This window comes from Drosophila kikkawai, chromosome 3R (assembly GCF_030179895.1).
Source record: "Drosophila kikkawai strain 14028-0561.14 chromosome 3R, DkikHiC1v2, whole genome shotgun sequence".
Lineage (NCBI taxonomy): Eukaryota > Metazoa > Arthropoda > Insecta > Diptera > Drosophilidae > Drosophila > Drosophila kikkawai.
The window spans coordinates 17,969,481-17,994,049 of record NC_091731.1 but is presented as its reverse complement, the minus strand read 5'-3'; the positions used below and the strand labels follow the sequence as shown (position 1 = coordinate 17,994,049).

Here is a 24,569-nt window from a genome sequence, read left to right as displayed (position 1 = left end):
GTATAGCAGCCAGGGAAACCTGAAAAAACCAGAACCACCAAGCATTCTTTGGCTAATAAAATTGTTAGACAGATAATCTGATATTGATATTTTTCTTCGTTTTCATTGCCTTGCCGCGAGACATCATTTGTAATCAATAAAATGAAATTAAGCTCGTCTCTAGGCGACGCCTGGCGATGAGCCCTTTGAGATAGCGGCATCTGATTCCGAAACCCAGCCGAAGACCATATCCCTTCCAGTCCAAGCCAATCCAATCCAAACAAACAAACAAACAGACAAACGAGCCAAGGAGATCGACCACAATCGGCGGCAAGTGTAAACACGTGGAATGGCTGACAAGCGGGGCAAAAAGGGCAAGGTACCCCGGTTAGGAACTCGGTAAGGTCTCTCGGGGCGATTATCCTGCGGCACACGCAGTAGGAGGCAGATGCCCACTGACCTGGACCCTGTTCCTCTCGAAAATCCATCTAATTAAGTTTTAACGGCACTTGCTAAACATTCGACCTGTTTTGGCCTTCTGTCCGCCCTCGCAATTTGGTCCTTTCTCTACGGCGAGTGAGACTTCAAGGGGCGTGTGCAAAAGGACTCTCTCTCTCTCTGGGAACTGTGGTTCCCTATGTTTGATTTTAAAATGGGATTAAATTGATTTCCCGCTACTCGACACATCAGTGGCCCAAACTACCTGCCTTAGGTGTCCTTCATGTCCTGCTAGGTGTGATGAGGTCAGCAATTTTTGGACATGAATGATGATTGGCTCAAGGATCACAGTCGGAATGCTGGCTGGGGGATTGAAATGTTCCATGAAATTGTTCAACCCAAGTGCAGGGGACACCTGACAGAGATACTTAAGCTGTCAGTCTCATGAAAATCCTTGTAAATGTTTGTTTTTGAAATAAAATACCTTCTAGAAATAAAAACAACATTGTTTGGGCCTAATATCAAGGTGGAAATCCAATTATTTTGAATAGAAAACAAATATAAGTAAATTAAGTAAGTTATAATTTAAACGAAATCCATTTTTTGCAGGCTTAGTTGTGGATGAGTCCCATTCTTGCCCCCAAAAATCATATGTTTTAATTAGTATTTTCTCAGGTTTGTCAAAATCGCTTAAATTAAAACAATTTGAGTATATTTTATAACATTAATATTTAGAAATTTTTTACGATTTATATTTCCCACAGATACATTTGTCCAGCTTCCCTTGAATGACCTTAAAAACTATATGCCCTATAAAATATTAAATATAAAACTGTCAAAAAATGTTCAATCAAACCGCTCCTCTTAAAAAGTCATTCCAAGCTCGTTTTTATGCCTAACAAGATGCAATTTTTAACGTAAGACGGCAAGATCCCTTCGATCTGCAACCCTCTATCCCCGACTTTTGGTAATTTTTACTTCATTGCATAAATATTTATGCGCATTTGAAAGTGCTCAGCCAACATCTTCGAACGCCTGAAGCTGCTAGCAAATATTTGACAAAATACAAAGGAAAGCAAGGCGAATGGCCATGTGTCAATGGCGGGACAAGGAGCTGCCAAGGACCCTCATTAGGGCAAAAGAACAAGGCGAAAAAAGCGACCGAAGTTTTGCCCGAAGAAAGGCGGAACAAAGGACCCGAGCCCCTTTTTGGAGGGGCGTGTCGACCGACTGAGCAATTAGGGAGGGAAAGGTGAGGACATATTCATGCCATATAGGGCGGAACGGCAAGGAGGGTCGCTTCGAGTCGGCAATATAATTGTCGGTGGTAGCTAAGGGCAAAAAGGCAAAGTCCAAAGGACATTTGCCGAGTGAAGAAAGAATCGTTCGCAAGACGCTGACATTTACTTGACTGCAAATGCGCGGAATCGAAATCGGGAAATCTGATATGCCCGGAAGTTGGACAATTGGCCCGACTTTATAATGGGGGTCGACTTCTCTGGGTCCGGGATCTTGGAACTCCTACTTCTCGAAAATATAGAGGAAGGTGTGCAATTAGATTTGCGTTGCCGTTTTGACTTCCAACTCCAACATCCAGATCCAGCCCTCCCGAAAAGCGCGCCAGAAACTTTCTCACGCTCCATTTGACAACTTCCTGGCTCTGGAGGTCGAAGTCCCGGAACTCACTCCCTAGTCGGCGTTTACATTTATAGAACGGACTTTGTTTTTTGGCAGCTTTTATTTTTTTCGCTTAGTCGCAAATGCGCATTCGGTTGCACATTTTTTGTGGTGGATTTTCATTGAAAAGTGTTCAAGTGGAAGTCGTTAGGCTTTTCTACTGACTCTTACTATACTGCCGTGAAGTGGCTTTTGCCTTTAACACTTTCCGCTCAAGTGTTGGTCCTTCGCTGGCGGAAAGAAAGGGAGTTACATTTCCTCAAGTTGTTGACTCTTTGAATGTGGACTGAAGTGGCCTCTGAGCTGAAGGCTGCAACTGAGGCTAATGAAGCCGAAAACTGTCCTCGGAAGTTAAAGGACAAGGCCGGAGCTCCTAGCTGGAACAGCTGCCGAGTAATTTTCATTGGAAATGCATTTTAACACAGGTTAAGCTAGGATATAATACTTAAATGTTAATAAAGGAATGGAGACGAGCAAGAAAATGAACTAGGAAACTATAATTTAAAATTTTAAATGCCAGAAAAGCTTATTTATAAGTAATTTGATTTTAAGTACTCATACAAATTAAAAGCTATTAACGAATTTAAACTAAATTAAAGTAATATTCAATATAAAATATTTCAGAAGAACTAACTATTAATATATAGAAACCCATAAAACCCATAAAATTTTAATAGAAATAATGATATAAAACAATTTCTCAATCTTAAACTAACTTTTCATATAAAACCACAGATGTTTTAGATACTTAAATTCCCAAGCAATTTCCAACAGATATAACAGAATTATCTGCTCACCCTCTGTTATCTTGTAACACCCAATATATAAACTTAATTCCCGTTGATTAAAACAACATTCCGGCTAATTGAGTTCCCATAATGCGGCAGAAGCTGAAAAACAAACAGATCAGACCAAAAAAAGGCTCAAAGTCAAAGGGAAAGGAAGGCCAAAGCCCAAACTCAAACAGAGACAGGAACGCTAGGGGAACGAATCCCCAATCCGATTGGACTGGGCTCGGCAGGATATCCGTGTCACTTAATTGTACGACACTTTATTGGATTTTAAAAAGGACGACAATGTTTCTGTCGTCACGCCAACGACAAGGAAAAACAGCCACGGACGTGGGTAATTAAATTTCCCGTGGAGCCGAATTGGATCAAGGCGATGACGATGACGCACTTCGACGAGAAGGGAAGCCAAATGGATTTGATTGAATTAAGGCAGTGTTTTCACAGCTACACAAAAACAAAAAACCTTGGGAAAACCTATTTCTAACATGTCTACAATAGATATTTCTAACCTATCCGTTAGTTCTAACATTAAAAAAAAAACAGATAATATTCTTAGCCCGGTAAAAATCTTTTTAAAATCTAAACAATTTTTTTTTAGCTTTAAAAATAAGAATAATTACATCTTTTATGAATACTTTATTTTCCGTGCACTGATATGCTGGCTTAAATGTCGCCAATGATGATGATGCCGACGCCTAGATCCTGGTGGGGAGTCCTGAACCCACAGACCCCGCCCCGCACCTCCGTCAATTCCGGTGGACCTGAACCAACCAATTGCCAAGCTGCGTGAGCATCTCGTATTTGCTTCGTCCTGATGCTCGGCAGCCACACGACAGGATATGCGATGCCTTCGCTGCCTTCGCTCCCCCGTGGATTGCCTCAATGCGGCGCTAAAATTTTGGGGGTGTATCAATTTCGATTCATTGCCATTTCAGTCGTTGCCGCTATCCCCAATCGAGAGGGTGGATTTGCACCCTCTACATTTAGGAACATTGTTGTTCATTTTGCACTTAAGTGCTGCTGCTGCTGCTGCTGCTGCTACTCCCCCCGAAAAGGGCAATTTTGGGGTTTGTTCAGCGCTTCCTTGTTGTTGTCGCTGCGAACAATAAAAATCATTCAAGTGCCATATGTTCAGCCACCCTCACACCCCCTCGCAGCTAATAGCAGTGGTCGCTTGTGGTTGGGGCAATTAAATTGTGTGCCCCGATAATATAATGATTACACACATGACACAATATGATTATACGATTTTATTATTAATTTATGGGAATATGGAATGGTAGGGGATGTTAGGATGTAATGTAATATCGATGAGGTTTACTGTTGATTGATGGGATGTGTGTGTTTGACATTAAAGTAACGACTCATTAATAGCAATGTTTGATACAATAGAAAACATCGTAAATTGTATTTCAAAATTATATAAAAATTACACATTCAAAGATATTTAAATCACAGAAAAGAACTTTAAAACAAGCATATTTAATACTATTATAAATTTTTTACAATTTTCTTCATAACCAAACTATTAACCATGTCTAAGATTCATAATTGTTTTAATGTTTTCTCACCACCATCGTTATGTTAATGATTTACTTGAGATTCCAAATGAATTCCAATGAATTGTGCTTGTCCTAACGATTACAAATACGTAGTTAAGTTTACCTCAACGAAATCGATCACTCTCGAATGCCAAAAATCAATTATAGTTACAAACAATACCCAATGATGTACCGCCTCCGAGAGACTCACACAATAAAGATAATGGTTACCAGAACAGGTGTTTCACACAATTCCTGATAAATGTTGGATCGTGGACGGCCAACAATAAAAAAGAACACACATTTCTCACAACGCGGTCCAAATGGCAGTCAGTCATTTGGAGTTACCCTCTCGACGTTGGCTCGAAGTGATGCCTGCTAATTAATTTGGCTCACAAGGAGCCGGGCAGGCCTAAAGGAAGACCGTCAAGTCGTCGAGGGCCGCTGTGCGTTTCTTGTTTGCATTGTTAAATGGTGGGCAATATTTTAAACTTAATTAATCAAGCAAAGCCCTCGGCCACGCCTCTAGGCCTCAGCGCTTGATGGATGTTACGAGATGTTAAAAGAGGCTGAAAGCGCTAAACGGAGGCGGACAGTTTGCCCAGCATTTAGTGGCTCTATTAAGCCAGAGAGTGGCCAGGGGTCAGTAGGGATGCCAAGTGAAGGCATTGCAGTGTGCTGCAATATTTTTAGCAAAACCCGTTTTGATAAGCTAGGGTAAGCCAACGAAGACTTAAGATTTAGCATTCGTTCAGATACATTACTTTTCTTTGGTAAATATTTCTTGTATCTTTTTAACATTCTAAAAAATTGGTTGATTACTTTACCGTCTTTAATAATCAGGCTTATAAGTACTTTGAAATCCTATACAAAATACCTATTAAAAAGTTACAATTTCAAACCAACCAATAATACGATAACACTTATTTTCTCGTTATTTATCTAATTACAACTTTGTTATCGCTTGATTGCTACCCACATGACCAGGCCGATCCTCCCTCTCTTCACACTCATGAAGCCCATTAAAACTAAAATGTTGACAAGATAAGGCGACAAATTACCTAAGCGAGACGGAACGATACGGAAAGGGAGTGTGAGCGATATTTCAGGGTTACGGAGGTTCCGGTCCCAGTTCCACTCGGAGTTTTTTTGGGCATAGCCCGAGGCTCGTTTGTAATGCGACACCTCCGTGTGAAAATTTATGGCCCTCAGGTTTAGAACCGACTTGCATTCGAAGTTGAACTTCACAGAGGTACCTATTTATACACTATTGCTATGTAGGTAGGTATATGGCAAATTGCTTTAATTCATCATAAGGTATAAAAAACAGGAGAGGAAATAAGAAATAAACAATCTATTAGGCAACCCGTCGTCATTGACGTATTACAAGACGTCATGCGAGCCTCCCAGCCGAAGCCTTTGCCTCGTGCCACGTGAAGGGATAATGGTGAGTCCTCTGCTGTCCTCCCTCGTCCTCCCCGGAATTATGGTAATGCTGCAGAAGCCTTCGCAGAAGACTTATAGAGCATGGCCAATTTTGAATGTGGTTCTGCCTCCGATGATTAAGTGGCCCAAGCCGATGACAAATTGTGACTGAAGAGATGTGCGAGCTCAATGTTTGCTCCTCTCTCACTCCTTCTGTGTTTCTTTAAATTGGTCTCGCAGACCACTTGACCCGTCGCCCCTTTGCTTGGGGTTTTTTTGGTAGGGCGGGAAGTACTACTTGAAGTTATAGGGGGAGATTATGAATCTGGAGTACTGGTGAAACCATCCAACAGATAATACTAGGGGAAATTGCGAACAGAAGCAGGGATCTTACTTTAAAGTATATATTTTATCCTACTACCTTAAAATATATGTTAAAATAAGTAAATCGTCTTATATGTTTTCTTTAATGAATTTTTATGAATAATTGCTCAAAATCCATATAATGTTGTTGTCCATCTTGGCACAGTAAGTAACGTAGCGTATCCCACATCTCGGCTAACTAGTCAAAATCAAGACATCTTTTGCTCAACAAATTTCGTTGCGCACTTTGCGGTCATTCCGCTAAAAAAAATAAAACCCCTTGGTCATGGAACAATCAGGAGGCCACCCTCATTTTGACTAATTTATTTGATTTCGCTCACATGCTCTTGGGTAAAGCGAAAGGGAGATGATACACAGTACTTTTGTTTAATCAAAGGCAATTGTTCATTTCACTGATTACATGTTTATTCAGTTTGTTGTCACCGTTGCTGTGGTTGCAAATATATTTTGAGGGCTTGAGGTGCTTTTTTAGAAAGGGAATGGAAAACGGTTTGATTAGACTCCCCACCTAGAGCCTGGAGTCACAGAAGAAAAGTAATCAAATCTAATCAGGGAATATAAATAAATTAATGTAAGTTGATTGCTATTTTAAAATTAAAATAATTGAACAATTCATGTATATATATAGGGTTTAATTTTAATTGGTTCTTGGTATTAAAAACTAGTTTTCGAGATAATATTAATATAAGATTATATTAAAAATATTTGAAAGAATTTTCTTACTTCTTATAGATTTATCCCCTGAAACCAATTAAGTTGACCGAAACACTTAATCTGACTAAAGACATGACAAAAATTGGAAACAACACACAAAAATGTGTTTAAAAATGGGAATATGATTTATGATTTACTTGTTTCGAATTTTAAATGCTCTTTATAGAAACTAACGTAAATACCTCGGTTGATTTTGTTTGATATTTTTAATATTTTCCCTAAAAACACTAAAGTATTCCAACAAAACTATATACTAACTTTTAAAAGTATTTATTTAGTCCTACTTTAAATTTCGAATTCTTATTATAAAAATATGTAATCCCGTCTTAGTTCAAAATTATTTGAACTTTATGTATAGAGCATCTGCATCCCCAACTAATGAGAAAATATTCGAATGGTCTTGCCGGCGAATGAACCGAAAACGAACAAAAAAAGAAAAACGTCATTAATTTACGCATAAAATTTTATAATTTATGACAATGTGAGGTGTAGCTGGAGCGCCGGCTCCAACTTAAACCCAAGCTCCAACCCAGTCTCCATCCCCAGAGCCATCGGACCTCGGACCAAAAAGTGGCCAGTAAATGAAGTCTGAAGATGGCTGGACACGGGTTGCTTTATTTTTTTTTTTTGTTGGACCGTTTCTTCTCCGCTTGTGGCTCATTGGGATCCTCCAGCATAAGCGACTTTTATAATTATGTCTACGCATAAAAATCACATAAATTTGTGCATAAATGCAACAACAATAACGAGCCCTACATAATAAATGATGGCGCTTAAAATTTTCAACATCTCCATGGAGACAAAACGATAAAAATCTCTGTTTGAAGTTCAACTCACTCCCGAAAAGAGATCGAAGAGTCAGGAACTGGTCAAGTGCTTCGATCAACTTCTTATACTTATTATGAATGAATTAAAGTTTTTCTTGGGCATAACATTTATAATGCAACCTACCAAAAAATTGTGTCTTTTTGTCATTAATAAAAATCAACATTTGACTTAATTTTTTTTCTGGTTTGACTGGGTGTTTTTATTATTTATGGTAGTCGGCGCTACATAGCGCCGTTTGACTCCGCCAAATGAGTTATTTCTCATTGGACTTTTGGGGATTTATTTTTAGAATCAAACCTGGTTAAGTTGGAGGTTAAGAAGAAAGCGATAAATAATCTCTTGTAATGCTTTAAGATTGATTGATCAAACTGAGAGCGGAGAATTGATGTACTCCAAGATTGACATTAGCATCTAGCTTCAAGAATAATTTTCTTTTGGTCTTAAAACTAATCCCAGTGTAATTTGTATTAATCCAGGATTTTAAATTAGGTCTTTGCACTTTTATAAGAATTTATATTTTCAAAAAAGTAATTCTCACAACTTAAAAGGTAGTCGCAATAATGTTTTCCAGAATTTTCAGATTTCTCACGCAGCTCAAACCTCAGGATGATTCATTTGTAACCAAACCAAAGTGCAACGATTTGATGTAAGATATATGTATATATATACAAGCACAAGCAGGGATATATACATATTCACTGATATATGAGCTCGCCCTGAAATACTCCACTCAGTTTTGACATTTATATTTATTTCAACGTGCAGCGGTCTGAGCTTCTCCCAATGCAGCTTGAATTATAGCCAATGGACACGCAAAGGTGGCCAAAAGATGGCTCGGGCTGCTCCCGCTCCTCCTCCACCTGCCCACACATGGCATATGGAAGGAATATATGGCATGGATTCGATGGATGAGCGTGACGTTGGCCCGGGACTTTTTCTCCTCTGTGTCAGGGGCGCCCGTAAGGAATGCGCCACAAATAAAGTAAAATTAATAATATCGCACTTTAGTTGTTTCTGCTTTTTCTGCTACAGTTTTTATTGTTTCTTATCTGCTTTCTTTTTTTTCTTTTTCTTCCTTTTTTTATAAGAGAAATAAATGTCAAGGAGCAAAGCAAAATATTATATTCGGTCAGACCAGATGGGTCTCTTCGGGTGCGTGTGGCTCAGAAAGTTTGCCGAATGAAAAATTACACAGCGGAATGATAAATAACAAACCTCAAATCGAAGGTAAGACGTATAAAAAACAGGGATATGGCCCAGCAAAGTGTTGCTTTAAGGACTTGTGGGATCTAGAACGGCTGTGTCCCAGAGGGGTTGAGTATGAGAGCAGGTCGAACATCAAATGGGGAAAGGTACAGATAGAAAACTTCTAAAATTTTTGTCTTAACTTGTATGTTTTATATTCATGTTTTCTAAAGCAGGATAGCAGTTTTAGTGTCATTCGAAGTAGGTTCCAGTGACAAACGGCTAAAAACTAGTAACCTTACCTTGTATTGAGGTATATAAAGTCCTTAAGAAAACATATAGAATGGCTTTTTGAGTGGTGCCATGAATATGGCTTATGGCTCATGTGGTCAAATCAAAATCTCATCCTTGTTACCTTGAGAACGGCTTTGTAAAACGCCCCGAAGTATGCAACAAAAATTAATTTTGATCTAAGCCATCTGCTTCTCTCTCCAACATGGACAGCGTCACCAAACCAAATTAAATAATGTGGAATTTACAATTTAATGAAAAACACTTTTTCCCCTATCCACCGCCTCCCCGCAATGACCCTTTACCCCATACCACTGCCGGGGTCCCGGCGGGTGGTCCTAGAAAGCGGAAATGTTGAAACAGCGAAATATTTCACGCCTTCTTTAACATACTTTATTAGAAAACCAGAAAAATAACTAAATACAGGAAGCCGAACTTTATAATACCCTTGCGGCTCTGTAAAGGATGTGGGCTTTGAAGGGATCAAAGTTGAAAATCGGTTTGCAGTACTTTTAAGGAGCTTTAGGAAATTTTAGTCATATCATAAATTTATTGTCATATCTGGGAGTCGTAGAAATATGTTAAAATAAAAAACTACTAATATTGTAATGGAAAAAATAAAGACTTAAAGGATAAACGGACAGAAGGACAGGCGGACATCGACGGACAGAAGGTGCGACTGGTCTTTTAATACTGATAAAAAAAATTTATTATATGGTCCCAATGGCTTCTTCACTGCGTTGCAAAGTTTTGACTGAAATCATTTTACTCTTTGAAAGTGTATAAAACTTACAAAAGTAGTAGGCCATAGATTCTGAAACGCATATACGACACTTTTGTACATACATATGTACTTATGTACTTTCAAACATAATATAAAACATGGTAACCAAAGCACACCCAACACAACAAAAAAAATGAAAAACGAACAGGAACGTTACCGTTGAATAATAACGAATATTGTGAAGAGTCAAATCAGAGCGCTGGAAAGCGGCGGGGTGTCAGCGCGGGCTTCGCACATCTGTGATACTTTTATGTTGCGAAAACCAACAACATCGGCGGCAAATGCCGTAATAATAGTTGCCGAAAGCAATTAGACAAACTAATAAAGGCAAATCCCCACACAAAGGGTCAAAGGGAGGGAGTGAGTGAGCCGGCGAGCGACTGAGCCGGGCCTCATGGGTGACTGTGGTGAGCGGAAGTGCGAGCGGGATGCACAGTGGCACTCTCTCACCTCGCGTAGGCCTCGAAGAACACAGCGAACCCCCAATGGCGTTGGCCAAGCGAGATGGCGATAGTGTGGTGAGCTGAGATGATGATGCATTCTCGCGATGTTGTCGTTGTTGTCGCTAGGCATGCATTAGTGTACCCTGTTCCAAGATCATGGGGATATTGGTCCTTAGATGAAAATGATTCAAAACTTAGAACGTTTAATCAATCCGAGATATACTGATTGACAGATATATATCTTGCGTATACTTAATATTTTATATGCGGATCCTGTAAAGTTTTTAAACTTTGAATCAACGGACTACAATTAGGAGTCATATCTCATTTAATTTGTACTCCAAATATTCTGCAGATAGATATGATCTGTGAAATGCGAATACACATAAATTTTATTACCCATATCCCAGGGTATTTCGCTTCCGGAAAAGCCGCAATTGAATCATTCTCTCTTCCTTTTCACCTGGGGCGTGCTGAAAAGTTCAGCCCTGGGAAGTGACTACTAGAGAGGGAGCAGTCCAGAAGTCAAGAGCGCATAAAAAATCAGATTTCCCCCTAGGCAGAGAAGTATATACATAACTTCTGTATGATCGTGAGCTCATACTATATACATTTCTGTATACATATATATTTATGGATGTAGATATGTTTAGTTGGGTGAGCGTTTTTATGCTTGTACCTTTCCTCAATTACGATCACCCTGGCCCTCCCGCCCCTGGAACGGTGTGCAAAGTTCAACGTAATTGCGTCTAAAAGTGCGTGTACTTCAGCATTTTCCTTTATTTTTATTTTTTTCTTTTTTTTCAGAGAGTGTTGAGCCTTTGTTGTCGGCCTTTTGCCGTTACAAATATGTTTTGAAAGCAAAGTCATGCTGGATCACAATAGCCGGGGGAACTACACATGAGCATGGGCTCATTCATACCTTTCTAATGCTCAGAAATTAGTTTTCTGAAGTGGCTTTAAATATTTCGTCTGGATAGGCCAAATTGATATGCCTCACTTGGTAATGAAGTGAGTGGAAAGATATTTTGAAAGAGTTTAATTTGTGGGGGGCCCTGATAGAAAAGACCAAGGGAAAATTGTTATAAATGAAAATGAAAGGCAAAACAAGATGGTTTTTGAAGCCGATATAAGCTATAGAATGCTATTTCTTAGTAATATGGCTTAGTTATGCTATTATTATATTGTAAAAATGAAGTATTTTGATATTAGACAGATGATACTAAATTACCTGAACTAAAAAGAACTCGAGGTTAATCCTTCTCTTAACTTATCCATCGTAAAATATTTCTTTAATAGATTTAAATTATATTATTTACAAAATTTGTCATAAATTCAATTATTATTATTGACATTATATTCATAAATATGTGAATAGATACCATAGATATCATGTAGCGAATTTAGAACCCTTTCCTAGCTAAGAACCCTTTTCTCAGCCGCCTTCACTCCCCAATTACAAGCAATAATATTTTTAATTAAATGCATAAGGGACCCGGACCCAGTGACCAAAACAAAGCCAAATAAACAACAGAAGGAGACAGCCCATGGAAATAAATCCCGAAATGAGTTGCAAACAAATTATGCCGCAGAAATGAGCTCCAGCGGTGACAAATTAAAGGAAACAAACGGAGTCGCAGCGACGATGAGAAATGATGACAGGCGCGCCGAGGAGCGCAACGGTAAACGTCAGACAGGGACGGAGACACAGGCAGGAGAACTTTGTGCGAGCAGGCAGGCAGAAGTGACAGTTGCACACAATGGCAGCGCTGCTAACTTTACTGGTTTCCGGTTCTTCGCTGGGAATAACATAACAAATTTTTTAATTAATAAGAAATTTAGAATATAACCTTCAGAGTAAGACTTTAAATAAATTTATATATATTCAAGAAATTTAAATATATTAAAATATGAAATATATTGCAATTAATTTGAAATGAATTCCAAAGAAAACCTGCAAAAATGTTTGTTCTTCCATGGCTCTTGCTGCGCCCACGTGGTCATTGTTTTTGGTAAATTGTATCTTTAAAATTCGGCCAACTTTGATTGCATAATTTGGCATTGTAAATGAATAAAAGTAACAGGAAAGGCAGCTGTTTTTGCATTTCCGTTTGTGGCTCTTTGCACCTTTTAGCACGCGTTGGTCAGAACAACAAGACCCCCATCTAAGGGGTGCACTTCCGCTGTAAATGGGCTACGACCCTGCCAATGCAATCCGTACTTGACCCCCGCCCCGGACCTATAGTCGCCCCCGCTGACTTGGCCCGCATGCGGTGCTTTTCACATCTCCCAGTTTCTCGACTTTTTGGGTTATTCGGGTTTTACGCTCAGATTTACATCTGTTTGCATTTTCCTCCCGCTCTGCAACCAATGTCGTTGGGCGATTTGTTGTCTGTTTCAATTTGAGTTAGCATAGGGCTATTATGTCCATTAGCAAAATGTTTTCCCGGGTCTTTGTTTGGGATTTTCTACGACTTGGCATGGTTTGTGCCAACTCAATTAGCAGTTGGTAATCACAGAAAAATCATAGAAAATCGTTATGAGGACTGATTCTTGATTCTTTCTACAGCCTCTTAATCTATTTTGGTAGAAATACATACATATTTGTATCAGGATTTATTTTAATACATTTTTTATAATAAAAAAAAACCAAAGTTTGAAGCCTACCCAAATGAAAGAGGGCTCTATAGGAGCTTAGGCTTTTTCTGTTTTTAAATTTGTAAACTCTACCCTCAGATCAACTTGACAAGACACGGATACTAAACATAAACTCTACACTAAAAATTATTTACTTTAAGCAAAGAGGCAAACCCCAAAAGAAGCATCATGAGTATCAATTGGAAGGTCTGCTGGGAACCCGCTCATCCTTTTCGCCCAGAGAGTGATCAGCCAAATAAAAATATCAGACACAAGACTTTTCAGCCATCTTACGTGCAAGAAAAACCCCAAATGTGCCTGATCCTGTCCTGGCACTATGGCCGCCAGTGGCTGGAGGAGCGCCAGGCCTACGAGAATGCCATTAAAGAGAAGACAAGGGTATCCAAAAATTTCATTCCACCCGATTTCAGCAAATGGCTGGAGAAACGCAAACCAAACAAGACTCGCCGCGAAAGGGCTAAATCTTGTTCCTGTTGCTTGATTTAGAATGATGACCATTGGTTCTTAAGAACCAGGCCTAATAGCTGCTAAAAGCTCCTATTTTATTTATGATACCAAACGGCTAAAATTTTATAAAATTGTTTCGAATAATGGCAACATACTTTTACATTTAAAAATCGCATTAAAATTAATTAAAATATTTTTTTTAGTTATTGATTATTATGCTTACCTTGGAGAAATATGGTTTAATTGCTTACCTGAGACTTCATATGCACATATCATTGCCAACTGGTTCTAGCCTCAAATTGTAAACGGTCCACAGACTTAAATATTTAAACTTAAATATTAAAAAAGCGTCCAAAAGTGTGCTCAGAGACTACATAGTAGACATTGACATATCCAACAAGAGACTTAATTTCCAGTCAGACTCAGTCGACACAACTACAAATACATAGAAACGAAAAAAAAAAAAACTGTTCCACACGAAAAAATGACATCGGGGCCAAAAATTTGGAGCCGTTCGCTGCTGATTCGTGCACGGGATCATGGCGGGGCTATCCTGCCTCCGGCTAAGCGTCCGGAACCCATTCCTGAGTTGTGCGAAGATGGGAACGTGATGGGCTTGCTGCTCGGCTGGGAATACGGCCGGAAGTGGCTGGAACGACGCGAGGATATCTTACGGCACCGGGCCATGGTAAGCAAGTTTGGACGCATTCCGCCGGACTTTGAATGGTGGCTCAATCAGCGCCGGCCCCTCTTGGTGCGCCAGCAGAGATTCCGCAAGAAGACTGATGCTCGTAAAGTAATCACGGCCTTTAATGTTGCCAAGGAGTTGCGTGAAGCCCAGAACCGTAAGGTCAAAGAGAGCCTGGCCAAAACGCAACCTTACGCATGATTCATACTTACGGAAATTATTAAGTTTATGAAGTTTAAAAGCAAATAAACAAGACGGTTAGTGTGATTTCATGGCAGTCACATCATAGTTTTATTATCTTATTAATTTATAAAAATAGGCACAATACTTTTTTATAGCTTTATAACTTGAAAGAAAGGACATTTTTCATTATACATCTAAATATTTCCTTCAATCAAGTTCTTCTTTTATTTCATAAATATCAAGACATTTATTTATCCACCTATTTCGATTATATGTAAACTAGAACTCATTCGAAAGCAATCAACTGCACACAACCGCTGCTATTTTCTCCCTCTCTAAAAAATCTTCCAATTTGCGGACATGTCAGTAGGCTTTTTGTGGTCCTGTTTTCAGGATAAGGTCGATAGGAAAAAAAATAAAAATAAAATACGAAGCTCACAACAAACAAAAGCGCAGCATCCGAAAAGCCTTCGCCTCACTCACTCACTTGCCTTTGAATCGGCTTCCCCTGTGGAAATGTCAGGCGAGTAGAACAATAGATCGGCCTATATAGTACATACGAACTATATATGCAATCAGCATCGTCGTCATCATCATCATGTTAATCGCCAACGGAGGCCGGGTAAGTGAACAATTGGCCCCGGCGAACTCTCAAGGCCCGTGGATATTTGTATATGGTTGTATATATTCTTTATTTGCATTTCCGCTTCATTAACTTGGGCACACAAATCAAACTATAAAGATCAACTATATTATACTTGTGGCCTGGATGGTTGGCTTTTTTGTCATTATTATTGTATTTCCCTTTTTGGCGCGTAAAACACAGCAAAAATATGTTTTTAAAGGGGCGTATGCCTCCCCGTAAATGAAGCAGTCAGTTCGTCTTTTTTTCCTGGCTTTTATTTTCACGATTTTAAGGGTTATTTGTTGGCAAACTTTTACCTAACGCAACTCGCTTTATTTCCTTTATTTTTTAATTACAAAAACTCATTAGTGTTATTTGGTTTTTCCGACCTTTTTCTTTTAATTTATGACCCTAAGAAGCGTTTGACTTGTCTGAGGTTGTAGCAGAGTTTAGCTTAGCTTTAAATTGTTACAATTTATTACTTTAAAATATTTTCTTATATCAACTTAGCACAAAATTTGTTTACTTCTTTCACTTATGATTGCTTTTCACCATTCGATTTTTATAATACAAAAAAACTTGGAGACTTTCTCCTTCAATCAAACATAATTATTCGGTTATTTATGGTAACTCTCGGTGGCCACCGAGTAATTACAATTAATAATCATATATTTTTTCTCGTTTATTATACACCATTCCCCCCGCTCGAAATTCTCGTGTATTTTCCACATTCTAGTTTCGTACATTTTTCCGCGCAATTTATGCCACGAATAACATTTTCCAGCAACAACGGCAGGGGCAAAGGCATCACACTGTGCTGCAGTTTTCTGCGCATAAATTAATTGAAACGACTGAAGACCATCATGATAGAGAGAAGGGGTAGAAAGGGCTGGGAAAAGTATGATTAAACATTAAACAAGTGGTTTGAAATAAGGAGTGGAGAAATTATAATGAAAAACCGCTGGGAAATGTATAATACAAAAAGTTCTTTTAAGGGAATTGTAAGGAAAAATCGATTGTGTGGCTAGCAAGCGGTTTTGGTGAGACAATGAGCATTAATATATTATTTATTTATTTTCTTTGTATGTTTTCATTAACATGTTAATCATTTTAAGTATACAAGTATCTTTTCTATGGAATATCAGTCAAGCCCTGATTATTTCATTGCATACTTTTGGACACCTCTATAATTGATATTAAATCTATATCCTGGCACCCTTGACAATATTCATTTTATTATTGTTGTTTATATTATATTGTTGTTGTTCTTTAATGATTTAATATGGTACATAACTACAAACATTGAGTAGCTCCTGTGTCATTACATAACCCCTAGACCCAGTGAATCTAATCAAACATAGCCGCCAACCTTTCAACAATTCTAAAGGGAATATCAACCGAAATGGGCAATTGCATTTGCGGTCTTATGGCCAATGGGAGACCGCAAAAACTAATTAAATCGCCAAAACAGCAAACGATAAAAACAAAATGGAGCCCGCCAGAAGCGGAAACGAGCTTTATTTGTGTTTGCAACCACAAAACAGATGCTGATTATGAAGATAATTAATATGGCTAATTAAACAGGCAAATGCGATGCAGAAATTGCATTGGAAATGGCGAAGAGCGGCCAGGGCCAGGCCATTGCATTGTGGAGTGAGCTTGAAAAACAGGCAAAATTTCAACGGCTCCTGCCACATAAAAGCCAATTAATTATTTTTATGGCTACTCCGGACCGAGAGCCAACTCCACCAACGGAAGCCAAGAGCCGACGTCTTGCCTCTCTCTTATTCCCCGGACTTGGGATAATAAAAAATTATGGCCAACGATTTGGCTCACTCGAAACGAAGCGAAACCAACTGAAAAGAGAAAACAGTGCGCCACTGACCAGGCCAAAGCCCCACCTCTCCACGCTTCACCCCCTTTCACTCCCCTTTAATGCATACTAAATCCTCGAAAAAAGTACAAAATCCTGCTCTCGTGCAAGGGCCAAAAAGATGGCGCCGTGCTGTGTACAAAATTGATCAGTGGATTCCCTGCCGTTTGAACTATGACGCGATATGTCATCATATTTTCTCGTTGCACTCGAACGGAGGACAGGGGCAGCGAGCGGAGGAGTTGGTCCTGGGAAGGGTAATTCTCGGGCTCCTTGTTTGCCATGCATATTTCTCACTTTGTCAAACCTTTTGTGCCATGCGCAAGGCCGCAACCAAATTGCATTGCCAACACGGACAGAAATGAATCACAATTTGTTGAAAACTTTTAAATAATTGTGGTATTGATTATAATTATTAATAGTATTGTATTTTACCCAAATAAAGAGGAAAGTTAAATCCTAATGTTTTCACTTTCACAAGTTTCTTTCAAATTAAATACTTAAAAGTTAGTCTAAGCTAAATTAAAACTAAATTCCTTTTTCGAATCTTTGTAAAAGAATTATTTATGGTTTTTTACACCATCAGTGGATTAATCTATGTACATTCAGTTTAAATCTATATAAATATATAAAATACTTATTAAAACCTGTATATACTGATATTGTAAAGGGGCGGTAAAAGGATCTTTTTATAAATAAATTAATTTAATTAATTTAAGTAAACGATGAAAGCATTGAATTGAGACCAGAGACATTAAAACTGCATAATAATTGGCAGCCCTTTTTAAATATAAAGTGTTGTTAATTTGCCATTTCTGCTTTTACTTTGGTTTTTACTTCTTCCTAAAACCAAGTCAATTGTTTGATCTTTAAAAGTATTAAATATTCCTAAAACACATTATAGCAATAAAACGAAAGTAAAAACCAGATGGTAAAGGATTTGAAATCACATGATATAGGACCAAAAAGTATGCTGCAAAATGTTTCTATAAAAATAAAACCAAATTAGACTGTATGGTTTAGTTTTTAAAATATAATAATATTAATCATATTAAATAAAGTTGCACAAGGAAAGGTATAAGTTTGTTAATCAAATAATCAAAACTTCTTTAAAAATATTGTGCAAGCATACTTGATTGGAATTACAACCCTATCACTAGAGCTTGTATCTTGTATCTTGTATCTGTCACACAAAATTACGATTTTTGACTTATTTTTTGTCTTTTGCAGTTTCAATAACTAAATAATAAGCATTTCAAAATTTTTGTTTTTGTCGTTATTTTCCCTCTGTGTACCAACCATTTCATTCCTTTTCCCCCGCACCAAACTGGATTGGTCAACTTGTATTTAGCATTTGAGCTGCACAACATGTATTGCCTGGGCTACCGCAAAATCAATTTTGACCCCGACTTTATTGGATCTTTGTGTTGGATTTTTTGGAGGCGCCCCAAACCTTGCACGGAAGCCTGCCATGGCCAATCCCACTGCTGCCGTTGGCCTTCTCTCCGCTGATTTTATTGGCCAAGGCAAGAGCCCGAATAATGGCTGCCGCCCCTCTGTCACTTGGCAGTTTATGTCGTTTTTGGCCAGTTTCGTTTTTGTGTCGGGCTTCGGCTGCTTTTCTATTACAATGATGTGCTTTTTGGCATTGGATAAAAGGAATTCTTAATAGTTTTTTTTTTTTTAAGAAAGTAAATCCATATTCAAAGTTCCCTAAAATTTAAAAAATTTATAACATTTAATAGTTTCTCATATAGATCCTTAACTTTTATACAAATCATGTTGTGATTGTATAATTTACAAAGTTTCTAGCTTATATTTAGAGTTTTAGAGTAAAGATAATAAGGTTGTTATTAATATTAAATGAAACAATTTCTTTAAGCTATCAAAAATTAACTAAAAATGATGTATTGAAACATAAGCTTTAGAATCTCTCCAAATTAAGCATAATTTATCCATTACTATCTCACATTTCCCCCACTGTCCATCGAGTTCATTAAAAACTTCATTACCCGGACAAGGCAAACTCGGCAAATCAATTTTGATTTACTTGGAGTACCATAGACAGACGGAACATATATCAACATGGTCGGTCGCCCCCATAGTGGTCATCGTTGCAGCCCCTCTGCCCCATCCCCCAACTCTATTTTGATAGCCCCTGCGAATGGAGAATCTCTTTTGGGGGGCTGATGCCAGAGCTGGAAACCGAAACGTTCCATCACCCGGGAGAGTGTTGATGATGTAAAGTGTCCCACTGTGCGGGCAAAAAACACAGAGAGGGAAGATAACAAAAACAACTGGGAGAAGGCTTGGAAAGAAGACCCAAATACAATGGACCAGATATAGCAGGACCGGGAGGAATGGAGCCGCAACAACAATAAACGCTAATAATGCTTAATCAATGTTACACTTTACAACAATAATGGAAGAGATAAAGAAACGAAGGGCCCCAAAAAACCAAAAACCATCGACTTCAACTTCATTTGTGCCATGATTTATGGTTTTTTCATTACCGAAAAAAAACCTCTTCACACCTGTGGAAAATATGTTGAGGCCAAATGAAATGTAATTGAATTTGAAATTGCTAGGAACAGCCTGGCATGTATTTTCCTAGCCACTAAATCGATTTTCGATTTTTCTCTCTTCCGAGAGACAGCCGGAGAATTGAACGAATTTGTTGAAAACAATGCGCGGAATTTGTTGCGTACAAATTATTGTTATTGCTCTTTTGGCTGCTCGATTCATTTGCGTTGCGCATTTCAATAATCATTTATCTTATGGATTCGGTTCTATTATAAACACCAGCGGGCAGAGAGTTCATAAATTTCCTTCATTCCCCAAATGAGCTTTATTATGGGCAGATGGAAGTTTTGTTTGTCAGTTTCTAATGTTCTTTAAAATATGATATTACAAATTATTACAATGCCATGAAATTATATTTTTTTGCAAAAATTATCTAGAAATGTTTAGAATTAACTGGTTTTTAAACCGAGAATAAGCCAAGTTACTTGAAAAATGTATATACATTTTTTTAAATAAATAAATATTTATGCGAAATCTCACAGAGTAAAGAAACTTGTTTGAAATAAATATAATTTTAGTCAAAAGTCAGACCCTATAATGATTATATATTTTCTTGATCAGCAACTGCCGCCGAGTTGACCTAGCCATGCCCACCTTCGCCTAGCAGTTCTATTCGAATTGTCACTGCTTTATGGTTATATAAATAAAACTTTTCAAATATTCTTTATGCTTTATTTTCAAAAAAAATGGACCAAAGGTAAAAATAACAAGAGATAAAACTATTTGTTATACCATTTATTAATAGTAACAGTTGTATAAATTTGCAAGCTGCAATAGTATAAAGACTTCAGCTTCTCGAAGTCAGTTTCCTTTCTAATCTTTACCTTATTTTAACTTAAAAATTATCTTTCTCATAGTAAAAACTACACATTATTTCCATATTAAGACGATTTTCTACTCTAAATATTTCTTAAGTCAGCACTTCCAGGTTCAAGAATGAAGAATTTTTCAATTCGTAAAGCTAAATAATAATAATAATGTGTACTATACATGTTCCTCTGTAATTTCACTCTGCATAAAATAATTTCTATTGAATGAATTCAATTATTAGAATCCAATGAGCAAATAATTAAGCCGACAGCAGAAGGTGGGGCAGAACGAGATGAAGACAAAGCCTTGGGAATGCTGTCGCTGCAATGACTTTCGAGTCAATCAATTAGTTTCGAAGAATATCGACTCCTTTGTGCTGCCAACTTTTGTTCCTTTCCACTCGCTCTCCACATGGAACCCCTCTTGATGGCAGCTGCGCCTCTCCATCTCCCAAGGACGCAGTCCATCTCCAGAGCTTTTCATCGCCCTGCCACATGTCAATCCACAGGCGCACTTGGAGTCACCGGATGCTGCTGTGTGGTGTTTTTTGGGCGGATACGGTGGTAAATGCGGTGCGGTTCTCGAGAAGTGCGCCCAGCACGAGTTAAAATTTAATTTAGTGAAAATAATTTGCTTAGTCGTGCTGCAAAATTGCATAATTGTCAATGGCTCGGCAAACCAATCCAATCCAAGCCACTCCATTCTCCCGCTCTAATGAGCGGACTGCGGCGCCATTTTGTGGCACCAACACATCTGCATATTGGAAAATTATAGCCCTGAGTTCCGAGTGCGACGCCTGCCACATCCACCGCTCTGCTTCTGGCTTTTGTTGGCTGCGCTGCTGCGTTGCGCCTGCGCAAAAGTCCAAAAAGCGATGCGCGTGGTGAGGCGCAATGGGGGGGCGGTGGCTGGCGACGACGCTGACGACGAGGTGACCTCCAGCCGTGCCAGGAGAGGACTCACGGCCCTGACTCGCAACAGGCAGGCTGGCAGCCGGGCAGCAACCGACAAGCCAAGCCAGGACTGAAGGCTTTTCAATGAAGATTAATAAACCGAACATGTAAATACACTTTATACTACTTAGGGAGAGTACAAAAAACTTGCCAGTGATTAGAAATAAATAGAAATTACCAGAGAAATCTTAAAGTATTCAATGAAAAATATTCCTTAGCACTAAGGATAATGAAACCAAAGCATGACTTAGAGAACTAGGGAATTCTTTCTTAAATATAGCACATTTAACATTTTCCACTTCAAGAAAGGGAAACTTCAATAATTTCAAATAGCAACTACCTCAAATTTTAAGAAATTTTAAATTCACAGCATCATCACGTTAGCTAATGAAGCCACTCCCCGTTAGGGTATGGAAAAACGCGATTACACGAAGATATGCAAGCAATGCAACTCGCCCATTCCATCTTCCCTTTGCCATTGCGGCCCCGCCTCATGATGAGCTGTAAAACACGCGTTTTCATAATGTTATTAAATGCAACGTGGGCTGAGGAGGAGGATGAGTCCAGGCTGTGGAAGGGCAAGGCAACCAACGGCCATTTGACATGCCAAAAAACACTTCTGTCACAGCAGCGGCGACTCAGTGGAGAGCACCGCATCCAGTCCGTAGGGGGTGGCCGGTCGACCACAAAAGCGTGCCATGCCCACTCTCAGTCGCCCCCTCGTGCCTCCTCTCGATCACACCGGGAGAAACGGAATCAAAGATCAAACCAATAAACAGCAGGGTCAATTTGTATCGCGGTTAAATCAATATAATATACAGCTTCTTTGGTTTTATGTTTATAAAAATGCCGATAAATAGTTATTTCATGGTAAACATGTATTTTTTTCTCTGTGTATTTATCACGCTATCTCTTTTCAGCAGAAATGTGCGCAGGCGCCGCTGGAATTGGTTTGCTGTTCGAGTTCGGTTCGCAAATTAAGCGCCGCATGCGCCGCGGCAATTATTTCGCTATAATAAACCTGATACGGAGCGATGCTCTTATCTATGATTTTCGATTGCTACCGCGGATGCCGCACACAGTAGCTGGAAAGCAGTTTGGCTATTTAATTTCAATTTAACAAAGTTTTTACGGCCACTAAATGGCAGCGGCCGCCATCAAAGAGGCTTAAGATTTTATAGTTTTTGAAAATTTAATTATTTCGCTGTTGTCTTTTACGTTAGCCATAATATTATATGTTTTTCTTAATAGCATACATTTTTTGTATTTAGTATTAATCATATCAGAAGAGGATAGACTATAAAAATTCCTCTGTTTCCGGGAAGCTAACGAGATTAAAGTAAATTTATCCAATTTTTAAAGGAAAAGGTTGACCGATTTCGATTTAAAAAAAAAAAAATCACTGATATATTATTAAACATTAATATATAAAATACCCTAAAAACTACGAAAGTTTTTCTACAATTAAGAATAAGTTTTCAAGAATTTAAGGCAAGAGACCATAAAATCAAGGCAACTAAAGCAAATACACAAATCTAGGGCAATTTTTTATATTTTAGGCGGTTTTTTCGAATTTGCCTTGTTCAGTTCCTTTCCTAATATAAGGCAGACTATTTTGCTGGCAAATTAATAAAAAAAAAAAAAACAATTTGAATTTGCCCTAAAATTCGCCCAATGATGTATTAAAAAATGAGTTCATGTTTCACTTTAAGCTCTTAATATTTCGATTTTTGCATATGTATATTTTTTATTTGTGCCTGGTTTCAAAGTGCAATTTACCTATGTTAGCTTTAATATTTTTTAAACCCCGATTTAAAATATATCCTTTTGTAGTTTTAAATGTTCAACGGAAATCAATTTCTTAATCAATTAGTCTGGCAGCCCTTTTCGCCGTCCCGCCAGGTGGCGTCTGTTTGGCGAATAGCGCCCCTGTCGGTAAAAAAGCGATCCTAGTGTTTGTAAGTGGTGGGACAGAATCTCCGTGCTATCGATAACGACATCGATAGGTTGCAAGCTCCTTGTAAAAAATTTGGATTTCCTAAAATTTAAAATTTAGTATGCAGATTTTTTAACCCAGAAAAAACTAGTTCAGAACAGCTTTCCGATTCGAAATTAATGCATTTTTGGCCGAGTTACGCATATTTTTTCCCATTTCGATTTTCACAAAAATAATCCATAAATTATAAACTTTCATTTTTGTCAAAATTATAAAAAATTGAAGATTAATAATTAAATTATATTTGGTATGCAGATTAATAAACCTATTAAAAACCAACACAGAACCGTTTTCCGAATGAAAATTAGTTCATTTTTGGCTGAGTTATGATTTTTTTCAATTTAGTTTGTCTTTAAAGAATTCAAATATTTTGGGTCTTCTTGAAGGGTTTTATGATTTTATTTAGTGAAGGAGTCACTTCCGACCCTACAAACCATATATATTCTTGATCAGCATAAACAGGGGAATCTTTCTAGCAATGTCCGAAAGAAATTTTTTTTTTAATTTTTTCCATAATTTTATAAGGGGTTACATCATTAAAGTTCTCAAAAATCATCAAAAAATTTGATTTTTTTTCTAATTTAAAATTTAAAATGCAGATTTGTAAACCTAAAAAACTAGTACAGAATCCAAAGTGAATTTGAAGCTTTTTTGGCTGAGTTATGATTGATTTTTGATGGACTGATGGCAAACTGCAAGTGTAGTTTCCTTTCTTGTTTTTGTTTATATATTCTATATACTTTTTCTCTTAAGAAATGTATCTAACCACATCCCCAATTCAGAGTTAGTTTTCACAAATAGAAGAAAGAAAAGCATACAGCTTGTGACGCGCAGACGCGCACAAATATATATGTAAGATATAAAATAAGGATGATAATAGATTATACAATAGAAAACTATGAATATGGAATATGGAATAGATTATCTGGCCACACTCTTAATGGCAAATTTCTCCGTACACGTCGGTCACACTCGGCCGCACCGGAGCGCTATATAAGGCGAGCTCCAGCCCTTGTGAAGCATTCAGTTTTCGGCCGGCGATCGGCCAAGTCCTTTGACAGGAGCCATCTCAGACGACAAATAAATTTGTCCTTGAGCCACCGGAATGACCAACCGTCACAAATGTCTATAAGGATAAATACATATCGTAATAAATATAACGTAATATACTTACCGATTGCGCTGTTCAATTTATTTAATTCGAGCACTCTTTTGACATTCCATTGCCCTTTCAGTTTGTGCGAAAGGGCAAGGTGTCTCTTAAGATTTGACG

At 38.1% G+C, this 24,569-nt stretch overlaps 2 protein-coding genes across 2 annotated transcripts; both read left to right on the top strand.

Annotated features, from left to right (window-relative positions):
* Positions 1-13,197: 13,197 nt before the first annotated feature.
* On the top strand, positions 13,198-13,751 carry LOC108080780 (uncharacterized). The gene has a single exon (XM_017175646.3). The coding sequence runs from the start codon at positions 13,307-13,309 to the stop codon at positions 13,622-13,624; it is 318 nt and encodes a 105-aa protein (XP_017031135.1). The 5' UTR covers positions 13,198-13,306; the 3' UTR covers positions 13,625-13,751.
* Positions 13,752-13,998: 247 nt separating this feature from the next.
* Positions 13,999-14,561, top strand: LOC108080779 (uncharacterized). Its single transcript, XM_017175645.3, has one exon. The coding sequence runs from the start codon at positions 14,070-14,072 to the stop codon at positions 14,472-14,474; it is 405 nt and encodes a 134-aa protein (XP_017031134.1). The 5' UTR covers positions 13,999-14,069; the 3' UTR covers positions 14,475-14,561.
* The last annotated feature ends 10,008 nt before the right edge of the window (positions 14,562-24,569 follow it).

Bases quoted from the DNA above. Each gene is read 5' to 3' on its own strand.
- LOC108080780 (XM_017175646.3), top strand. From the start codon at position 13,307: ATGAGTATCAATTGGAAGGTCTGCTGGGAACCCGCTCATCCTTTTCGC.
- LOC108080779 (XM_017175645.3), top strand. From the start codon at position 14,070: ATGACATCGGGGCCAAAAATTTGGAGCCGTTCGCTGCTGATTCGTGCA.